Source organism: Chionomys nivalis, chromosome 10, assembly GCF_950005125.1.
Source record: "Chionomys nivalis chromosome 10, mChiNiv1.1, whole genome shotgun sequence".
NCBI classification, from domain to species: Eukaryota; Metazoa; Chordata; class Mammalia; order Rodentia; family Cricetidae; genus Chionomys; species Chionomys nivalis.
Genome location: NC_080095.1, coordinates 14,648,669 through 14,659,365, shown reverse-complemented (window position 1 = coordinate 14,659,365; position 10,697 = coordinate 14,648,669). Strand labels below are relative to the sequence as shown.

General features: G+C 51.6%; 2 protein-coding genes across 6 annotated transcripts in view; one reads left to right on the top strand and one right to left on the bottom strand.

Moving 5' to 3' along the window:
* Positions 1-4,336, top strand: part of Pld4 (phospholipase D family member 4) — a 9,719-nt gene extending 5,383 nt beyond the window's left edge. For all 3 annotated transcript variants that reach the window (XM_057782841.1, XM_057782839.1, XM_057782840.1), the window contains 6 exons: positions 664-791; positions 2,257-2,457; positions 3,050-3,189; positions 3,296-3,461; positions 3,546-3,642; positions 3,866-4,336. In XM_057782841.1, coding sequence (XP_057638824.1) covers positions 664-791; positions 2,257-2,457; positions 3,050-3,189; positions 3,296-3,461; positions 3,546-3,642; positions 3,866-4,065 — 932 coding nt within the window. In that variant the 3' untranslated portion in view covers positions 4,066-4,336. The remainder of the gene's footprint in view (positions 1-663; positions 792-2,256; positions 2,458-3,049; positions 3,190-3,295; positions 3,462-3,545; positions 3,643-3,865) is intronic.
* A 3,108-nt stretch (positions 4,337-7,444) lies between these two features.
* Positions 7,445-10,697, bottom strand: part of Ahnak2 (AHNAK nucleoprotein 2) — a 35,297-nt gene continuing 32,044 nt past the window's right edge. For all 3 annotated transcript variants that reach the window (XM_057782252.1, XM_057782255.1, XM_057782254.1), the window contains one exon: positions 7,445-10,665. In XM_057782252.1, the coding sequence (XP_057638235.1) occupies positions 8,171-10,665 (2,495 nt within the window). In that variant the 3' untranslated portion in view covers positions 7,445-8,170. The remainder of the gene's footprint in view (positions 10,666-10,697) is intronic.

Sequence of the window (10,697 nt, the reverse complement as noted above, 5' to 3'; positions counted from 1 at the left end):
CTTCTATTTATCAATCATCTATCTATTATTAATTGTCTATCTTCTATTTATTTAACAATCATCTATCTATCATCTATCATCTATCTATCTACTATCTATCTTCTATTTATCAATCATCTATCTATTATTAATTGTCTATCTTCTATTTATTTAACAATCATCTATCTATCTATCATCTATCTATCTATCTATCATCTATCTATCTATCTATCTATCTATCTATCTATCATCTATCTATTTATATGTTTCTCTATCATCTATCTATTTATATGTCTATCTATCTATCTATCTTCTATTTATCAGTCTATCTATCTATCTATCTATCTATCTATCTATCTATCTTCTATTTATCAATCATTTATCTGTCTATCTATCTATCTACTATCTATCTTCTATTTATCAATCATCTATCTTCTATTTATTTATCAATCATCTCTCTATCTATCTATCTATCTATCTATCATCTATCTACTATCTATATTCTATTTATCAATCATCTATCTATTATTAATCATCTATCTTCTATTTATTTATCAATCATCTATCTATCATCTATCTATCTATCTATCTATCTATCATCTATCTATTTATATGTCTGTCTATCTATCTATCTATCTATCTATCTATCTATCATCTATCTATCATCTATCTTATTTATTACAGGTGCCCAGGTCCGACAGGTTCCCATGAGGCACTTTACTGGAGGTGTCCTACACTCCAAATTCTGGGTCGTGGATGGGCAGCACGTCTTTGTGGGCAGTGCCAACATGGACTGGCGGTCCCTGGCTCAGGTGAGTTCCAAGACCCAGAGATGGGAGGCCCAGACGCAGCTTCTCCTCTCTCTGTCTCCAGGGGCTATGTTTGTGCCCTCAGGCATCCCAAGAAAGCTGTTATTGTGGGAAGCCAGCAAGCAGAAACTTGGGTCGCATGCCACTTTTGTCATGCCTCCATAGCAGGGACCAATCGCAGAGCTGTTTCCACCAGTTATAAGATTTCACATGACCCTGCACTCGGGCCCTGGAACAGCATTTAGGAACTTAGACAAACACTCAGGGCACAGCTCACAGAGAGAACAGCTCAGAGTTGGGGAGACTTGCTCAGTCGGTGAAGTGCTTGCTTGTAAGCCCAAGAACCCGAGTTCTAGCCTTAGGACCCATGCCGGGCATGGTAGCAAACACTTGCAATCCCAGTGAGAAGTGGAGACCAGCGGATTCCTGGTGCACACTGGCCAGCCGGCCTATCAGCAAGCCTTAAGTCCCGGTGAGAGACCTTGTCTCAGAAAACAAAATAGAGGGCTAAAGAGATGGTTCGTCAATTAGGAGCACTGGCTGATCTTTCAGAAAGCAGAGGTTCAATTTCCCAACAGCCACATGGCAACTCACAATAAACTGTAACTCTAGTTCCAGGGGATCCGATGCCTTCTTCTGGCCTCTGTAAGCAGCAGCACACACAGACATGTATGTAGGAAAAACATAGTCATACACATATAATAATAGTAATAATAATAATAATAGTAAAACTAAGGTGGACACCTCTGGAAGTATGACACCTGAGGTTGTCTTCTGGCTTCCATCCATGCACATGTTCCTGCACACACGGACACGCTTGCTCACATGTACATACACATCCCCCCAAAAAAATGCAGGGGGCTGGAGAGATGGCTCAGCGGTTAAGAGCATTGCCTGCCCTTCCAAAGGTCCTGAGTTCAATTCCTGGCAACCACATGGTGGCTCACAACCATCTGTAATGAGGTCTGGTGCCCTCTTCTGGCCTGCAGACATACACACAGAATATTGTATACATACATAAATAAATAAATAAATAAATATTTCTTTAAAAAAAAAGTGCAGATTACAAAGCCTGAGGCTTGAGTTGTGGCTCAGTAGAACAATATGTGATTAGCACCGCACATTCCTAGGTTCGATCTGTATCAACATGTGTGTGCGTGCACACATACACACATAACTGTTAGTGCTAATGGCAGGTGAAACTAGCCTCAGGAGTTACTACCTGACTGAATTTAATGGCGGGTTTCTTTTCTCGGTGCTTTCATGTGTTTTCTGCTGTATTTGCTTTGAGCACTGGAATCGCGTTAAGGAAAACAGGGACCCTGGTACCCTTATTCCACCCTGGAGTTGATGCTGCCTAGTGGCTGCTAGCTGAACAGGAATTGCACCCCACCTTACACCCCTGGTGGGTTCCACACAACCCCAGAAGATCTTTGATCTCCGTATCTACTGACCCTGACCCCTGTAGGTGAAGGAGCTGGGTGCTATCATCTACAATTGCAGTCAGCTGGCTCAAGATCTTGAGAAGACATTCCAGACCTACTGGGTGCTAGGGACTCCCCGAGCTGTTCTCCCTAAAACTTGGCCTCGGAACTTCTCATCCCACATCAACCGCTTCCATCCCTTGCGAGGTCTCTTCGATGGGGTTCCCACCACAGCCTACTTCTCGGTAAGATGGCTAACCCAAAATGGCCCTGGGGCTGCTGCCAAAGGCAGACCCCACTCCAGGACAGGAAGCTGGGCCAGTACCAGCAGTGAGAGAGAGGTGCCGGGAGGTGGCAGACTTGAGGGCCTAGGAATCTCCAGGCTGTTGAGGGGGTTTGAGGCCATGAAGCATGCTGGGCTCTGGGGAGGACAGGGGAAGCCCAGAGCACTGATTACTCTTTACTCTGAGGGAACAAAGGCAACCTACCCTCTGCCATGTCCAGGAAAGCCCCAAGTCGGCCCAGACACTGGCCCAGCACAGAGACTGCAGCAAATGGTAGACCCCATCTGGAAAGAGGAGATCTTCTTTCCAGGCAGGACAGCCTCTGAACACTTGGGCCAGCCCCATGGGGCCCAGGATGCCTAGCTGCTTTGGCACCTACCCAGACCGCAGGAGCACCCCTGGCCATTGGGAAACTGCCTCTCTCCCCACATGGGATTTCTTAGAGTCATACAGGGCGTGCAGCGTGTGCAGTTGGGTCACGAACCCAGGAAAAGCGTGATTCAAGGGTGATAGTTAGTGGGCAGTCTTCTGAGAGATGCTTCTCCCACCTCAGGCCTCACCACCCTCTCTCTGCCCTCATGGCCGGACCCGGGATTTGGATGCAGTGCTGGAAGCCATGGCGGATGCTCGTGAGTTCATCTATGTCTCGGTGATGGAGTATTTCCCTACCACACGCTTCACCCACCCTGCCAGGTGGGTCTGGATGAGGTCCACCCTCCTGGTTGGCCACTCCTAGGCAAGGCACAGTTCACCTCCATCCTGACTTCAGGCAGAACACTGACCCCCCCTCCCCTTCTAGGTACTGGCCTGTACTGGACAGTGCACTACGGGCAGCAGCCTTCGATAGGGGTGTGCATGTGCGCTTACTGGTCAGCTGCTGGCTCAACACAGACCCCACCATGTTCACTTATCTGAGGTCCCTGCAGGCTTTCAGTGACCCCTCAGCTGGCATCTCGGTGGATGTGGTAAGAAACTGACCTTATGGAATGGGGGCAAAGCACGGTCTTTCTCCCACCCTGCATACACTAACTCTCTCCTATTCCCGGAAGAAAGTCTTCATCGTGCCTGTGGGCAATCACTCCAACATCCCATTCAGCCGCGTGAACCACAGCAAGTTCATGGTCACAGACAAGGCAGCCTATATAGGTGAGCGCCTGGGATGGAGCATGGGAGAACAGATGGACAAGAGAGGTGCACTCGAATGTTTTGGGGATCATGCATTAGCCCAGCTTGCCAGCTGAGGCTGGTGGAAAGCCGACTGCCCTACATGAGCGGCTGCCCTGGCTGCAGTCTGACGACACCGGAGTAGCCACAGTGCCGGGCAGACTGCAGGGGACATAGGCTCAGGGAACAGTGTCTCTCCCTCCAGGTACCTCTAATTGGTCAGAAGACTATTTCAGCAGCACCTCTGGTGTGGGCCTGGTTGTCAGTCAGACGATCCCTGGTGCCCAGCCAGGCGCGACCCCAGTACAGGAGCAGCTGAGGCAACTTTTCGAACGCGACTGGAGTTCCGGCTACGCTATGGGCCTGGACAGAGTCCTGAGCCAGGACTGTGTCTGGCAGGGCTGAGGCTTGACCCTTGATTCTAGCCTACTGCTCTAGGTGGACTCCATGTTCTCATTCACTCAAGCTCAGAAACTGAGAAAGCGAAAGGCCGGCACTCAGAGCCTGAGATTGTCATTTGGCAAACAGCTGCCGACAGAGCTCTGAAGTGAAGGAGAGGCTGAGGCAGAGGAAGGCCCACAGTGACATGGAAAGAAAGCAACTGCACCTAAGTGACCCCAGAACCCAGCTCTCCCTCTCTGGCCTAACCACGATGAGTTGCTATGGCTGTCCCCAAACATAAGTGCTGTCCAGCTGCAACCCCCAATAAAACCCTGCCACTGGCTTGCGGACTTGGCCCAGGTCAAAAGTAGGCATCTCTGTGTCATTTATCCCTACTCCTTGTTTGTGGTGTGTGTACGTATTCATATGTTCATGCAGATCCACATGCCATGCGTAAGTACGGTGGCCAAGGGTTGGCACGGGGTCTTCCTCCACTTTAGTGTGTCAGCAGAGTCTCCCTCTGGACCCAGGGCTTGCTGGCTTGACTATGGCTTGACTAGACTAGCTCGTCAACAGGCCCCGGGAATCCTGCTTCTGCTTCCCCAACATTAGAATTGCAAGGTGCTTGGCTAAACCTGGGCACTAGAGAACTGAACTCAGGCCCTCATGCTTCCACAGGAGGAACGTTTGTTATCTTCTGAGCCACATCCCTCGTCCCTTGGTCCATCTTCTCCCTGTGGGGGACCTGCCTGCCTCCTCTTCCCTTGGTCCATCTTCTCCCTGTGAGGGACCTGCCTGCCTCCTCTTCCCTTGGTCCATCTTCTCCCTGTGAGGGACCTGCCTGCCTCCTCTTCCCTTGGTCCATCTTCTCCCTGTAGGGGACCTGCTTGCCTCCCCTTCTCTTGGTCTATCTTCTCCCTGTGGGTGAGACCTGCCTGTCTCCCCTTCCCTTGGTCCATCTTCTCCCTGTGGTGGGACCTGCTTGCAGCCAGCCTCCTAGTCCGTGCTGAAATGCTTTGTCATGACTGCACCCACAGGCCTCCCCTGTCCAGTGTCAGGAAGTCAGCCCCTACAATGGATATAAAGTCACCCCTAAACCCACTTCTATCAGGGACCTCTCTGGATATCCCCCTATGGATACCTCAAAGCAGCAATGCTATCCCACAAGCAAGGTGTCCTGCTGAGTGTTCCAGCCCCTGCAGCAACCTCTTTACTCGCAAGGAGTCCCGAAGACTTCATGAATACAGTCATTCCAGCTAAGCCCTGTGTTCATGAAAGGAAGTCTTGTCCAACCCTGCCCCTCAGAACCAGGGCTAGGTGGGGTGGGCAAGAGCAGTATGAGCCACAGAGGAGCCCAGATGGGATGGGCTATACGGGTGGGGCTGCAGAGGTTTGGCTATTATGGGGTGGGATCAGGACCCTGTCCAAACAGTGGGTGGTGTCCTGAAGACCAGTATTAGAGTTTTTGACATCAATCCAGGACTGAATGCAGCCTGCGAGAGCTCACTCTAGCCTGTGTGCCGAGGCAGGGCATGAAGTCATGTTTGGGATGGAATTCTGACTTTCTTTTTATTCATCTATTATTTTACATCCTGGTTGCAGCCCTGCCCCCATCCTCCCCTCCCGGTCCCTCTCCCCGATTCCCAAACCTCTCTTCTTCTCTCTCCATCCAGGAAAGGGCAGGTCTCCCATGAGTATCAATAAAACATGGCATATCAAGTTGCAGTTACCCATGTATTAAGGCTGGGTAAGGCGACCTAGTATAAGAAGTAGGGTCCCCAAAGCCAGTAAAACTGTCAGAGATAAGCCCTATCCCTGCTGTTAGGAGTCCTTCGAAAAGACCAAGCTACATAGCTGTAACATACATGCAGATGCCCTGCTGCGAGTTCAGGCTCTGCGAGCCCCTCTGAGCCCAGGTTGGTTGATTGTGTGAACCTTCCTGTGGTGTCTTTGACCTCTCTGGAGTCCTGACTTTGGTACTGGACTGTGCAATACTGTGCCACCTGCCCCAGCATCCAACCTCTCACTTATCTCCGACCAAGACTCGGGTCCACCTGCCCTGCTCCTGTCCCAAGGCTCAGAGTAGCTGGAGCTCAAGGAAGGTTGGGTGGTGAAGATGCGGATGGTTGTCCAGGGTCCTTCTCTCTCACAGTCTTGAAACCCTTCTCTGCCTTCTCCTTCCCTCTGCGCTCAGGGAGAGCTAATGTGGTTACACCAGGCAGGGGTCAAGCTCTTGCTATTTCTTCAGTGCCCTTAAACCACCCACCTGCCTAAAGGACACCTTAGGTGTCAGCATCCCCTCTGTGCAGAAGGTCCCTAAACCCAGCCTGCTCCTTGACTATTGTGTGAGGATCTGGGAGTGTGGCTACATGAGGCCCGGGGTCCACAGAGCCCTGCAGGACCTGAGAGCTACCGGGGTGAGCCCAGCCAAGCTCTGCCATGGCTGGCTGCTCACATCCCACCATGTTCCAGGTCCCCCTGAGGAGAGCTGCATCTCACTCAGGCTGCCCAGCTCTGCCCTCCAAGAGCTCTTTGGGCCCTGCGAGGCTCTCAAATGTGCTCCAGGAGAGATCCCGGTTCGTGCGGTCCTGCTGGCTCAGTCAGGAAGGTTCTGCTTCACTCACTGCTGTCAGTGCCAGACTCAGTCTGGCGAGCTTAGGAGACTCTGGGGGTGTGGAGCCATGACATGGCTCTGCTTGGTGTGGCAAATAAATCTTAACGGGCTCCGTGGCGCCCAGTTCCCAGCACTCTCAACTTTATGTGTTCTAACCTCGAGTGTCTCTCAAAGAGCACACAAGGGGATGCCGCCACCTCCACCGAGTGACATGAGAGTGTACCGTCATCCGGCTGGGAGTCTGTCCCTTGCTGGTTAGGCGGGTGAGTCCATGTGATAGAGTACCCAGTGGCCTCCAGGCCACAAGAAGTCGAGGCCTGTTGTGCTCACCCAACTCCCAGGCAACGGACAAAACCCGCGATCTTGGCAACTTCAGTGGCTCCTATCCTTCTATCTGGAGAGGAGGCACGGCCCCTGCTTACATCTGATGGCATCCCTGTGGAACCGTGAGTAGAGGACCCACCTAAGACAGGCAGGACCTGTGACCCTTAGAAGCTAGGAATCATAAATGTGCACTAGGCAGACACTTTCTATAGTGTCATCGGCACACACCAAGTCTGGCTGGTGTTTGTAAGACAGGCCAGAGGGAAGCTAGGGGCCCCGGGCAAGGATGACCAGCTGAGCAGCTTTTCCGAATCTCTGTCTCCTCAGCCACTCTACGATGAATCTCAGTTCTGGTTGCTGGAGTTACGTAGTAGAGATGAAGTCTACCGTGCACGGAAGGAAAGCAAGGACAAGTGAGGACCCCAGGACAAAAGACTGCGGCAAACTCGACCACTAGGTGCATCATTTCCTTTATTGCCCAGTAGGAGGGGACTGAAGGGGACGGTCTGTACGGTCTACAATCAGTACCATGAGGTGCTCAGGAGCCCGAGCAAAGGACTCGTACACACTGGGGAATTAGTTAACACCGGCAGGCAGGTAGACAAATAAACACAACCAAGATTTGGTGGCAACCTCGTGTCTGTGCCCTATCACTGAGCGCAGTCCGCCACCGGCCAGACCTTTCTGCCACACATACTCCTCATCACAGTCAACGTCTCAAAGCGAAAACAGCAAAAGGAGGAAGTTCCCGGGGCACCCCATATTCTGCCTGACAGGAAAAGAGAACTCACCAGGAAACGGCAACGATGGGGCAGAGATTACACCAAAAGCTGCTTCTGCCCACAGATATGGGAACTCCAGGGGCAATGTTGCTCTCCTGGCATAGGGTAGATTCTTGGGACTTACCCCACAAAAGCCAACAGAGTTCTCCAGCAGTAACGCGCAGAGCTAGACAATTTTGCAGCCTTCGTTGCTTCCAAAGCTTGGAAGAAACTAGCATTATTTTTGTTTCCGTGTGGATGGCTGTGTTATGTGACACAGACGCGCTATTCATCTGTGCTTTGGTTTCAAGTCTGCAGACCAAGGTGTAAAGGTGCATTCTAGGGTAGGCTGTAGGCTGCTTTCACAGCGCCCAGGCCCGATGCTCAGCTTGCCTTGTTGATCTCTTCCACCGACTCTGACCTCCGGCCCTCATTTGGCCACAGGCCTAGGTGTAGATTTGTCACCGGTATCTCTAGCCTGTTCCAACAGTACTAGTTCTGTTCTGGCAGAGGATACCACCATTGCTTTGGGACCAGGCCTGGCACTGGTCACCTCCGGCTCAGCTTCCTCCTCCTCAGGAGAGAAGCTTTCTCGGGCATCAAAAAAGGTGAGGGTTTCTTCCTGGGGCTTCTGCTCCACCTGACCGTCCCCACCTTCGGCGCTTCTGCTCTTCTTCGTAGGTGAAGAGGAGAATCCGAGCTTAGGGAAGCGGAACCAGCCCGCCTTCTCCTGTTTCCTGGGCAGTTCAGGGTCCAGTCGAGCAGCAGGCTGCACGTGGACAGGGGCAGGTCTCTGGGCGGCATCTCCGGAATCAGCAGCCATCTCTTCCACAGAGGAGAACCCAATGCTTGGTAGCCAGGACCACAACAGGCTGGCCTTCTTACCTTCTGGCTTCTGTTTTGTAGCCATCTCAGGGGTCTTTACCTCCTGGCTGTCCTCAGGAAATTCGAGAATCTCTGCTGGCTCCTCATCAGAGGTGCTGTCTGTAAGCTGGGGTCCAGGAGGCACGCCAGCACTGCAGGAGATCATTTCAAAGGGCTCGCCAGCATCAGGTGGGAAATCAGCAGGAATGAAGTGTCTCCCTGCAGCAGCTCGGGGAGCTCCACCCACCGAGTCCTCCTGTGCCTGGAAGTCGGGAGCCCCTGTTTGCACACTAGCCTGCACAGGGGGCTCTGGGATTTTCACTTTCAGCAAAGAAAACCCGTAAGAAGGAGTTTGAATTGTAGACACAGGAATCTCTGATTCCCGCACAATCTGAGTAGAAAAGGCTTCGCATGCTGAGGAGTCAAAACCCTCTCGTTCCATCCTGCTGCAAAAAGCGACTTCTTGACTCTCACCTTGAGAGCCCTGAATGTGCACTCTGACCTTAGAAATAGGGGATGGTTCCACGGATTGCTCAAGGCTTACTGGTGGTCCTCTAGGATCCTCGGCTCCTGTCTTTAGAATGCTGACTTCCCAGAGCCCAGGACCATCTTTATGCATGGCACTGTCAATGCTGGCCTTTGCACATTGCACCTCCCTCACTACAGGGAAGAATACATCAGCCTCAGAGCTGGAGGCATGGAAGGAGAACTTGGGTACCTTTAATTTGGGGAATGTGACAGTCAACACAGAATCCTCCCAGAGCTGACTTGTGCTCACCATGGAGACCTGGGATGGCATATCAGTGATGGATGCCTTCAACCTCAGAGGTCCTTGGGGCTGAGAAGGCCAGCTTCCTGCTCCAGCTGCCACCTCAGAAAGAATGTTTCCTCCTGACCCAGGATGCTGTTGCTTGCCTGTTCCTTCTGGAGGAAGCTGGAGTTCCAAGACGCTCACACTAGAAGAGTCTTTAGCTGGATGGGTCCCTAATTCATGGGTGGACAGATGTGTCTGGAACATCCCCACAGTGGAGCCATGCAGCCTAACACCTATTCCATGGAGATCACGTTTTACAACATCTGCATACGTAGGGCTTTGGGGGGTTTCCACACTGATCCCTTCCTCTGGGGATCCCAGGGAGACATGTGCCTCTAATTTTGACTCAGGTACATTGGCAGCTGCTACTTCTGCCTCTAAGGCTATGCCAGCGTCTGGAGTCTGAGTAGCTTCCTGTTCTCCAGCCCCATCTCGCTCCTTGGATGAGGAGCGCCTGAAACCAGGAACTCGGAACTTGGGCATTTTGAAGCGGCGCTCATGTGAGTACTTTGTTGTCTCTTTTGCTATGGGATCCATCTCAGGGCTTTCCATGGTGGCGGCGCTATGTCTTTGTTTACAGGATGGCTGCAGGTCTCCTGTCACAGGTGCTGTCTGTTCTCCAAAGGGCTGACTTGCAGACACACCCACACACATATGACTCTGGCTGTCACCTCTGATATCCAAGGCATCTTCGAGAGGCTCAAGATCAGTTTTACGCCCAGTCACTTCTGCAGGCATGGAGGGGGATCTGATGCAGGGCTCTGTAGCGACATCTTTTGATCTAGTGCCCCCAACATGGGTATCACTGACAGTGGTTTGTACGACTACCAAGTTACCTCCAGTGGTGGTACCGGTAGACGGCTTCACTTCCCCCTCCAGCAGGCCAGCTCGCCCCCTAGAACCCTTTATCTTGGGCAGTGCAAGTCGTGGCATGGAAAAGCTCAGCTTCCGGATTCTTCCCTTCTCTGCTTCCTTCTCGATAGATACATGCTGGTGCGATTCACAAGTCCCAATGTGAGGGTCCATTTCAACTACAGAAAAATCAGGACTATGGATGGGATCCACCTGTGGGGACTCAGAATCACCTGCAGACTCTGCTTGCTTTTTTGGAGACAAAGTAAATGGATGGAGCTTGATGTGTGGCAATTTGAAAGAACTTCCCCCTCCTTCCCGATCAGATCCAGCAAGTGGAGGAGTATTTGCAGACTCAATTGAGGATTCACCCGAAACATGGGAAACAGGCGGCTCTGCAGATAAAACAGGAAAAACAGAGGTTCAG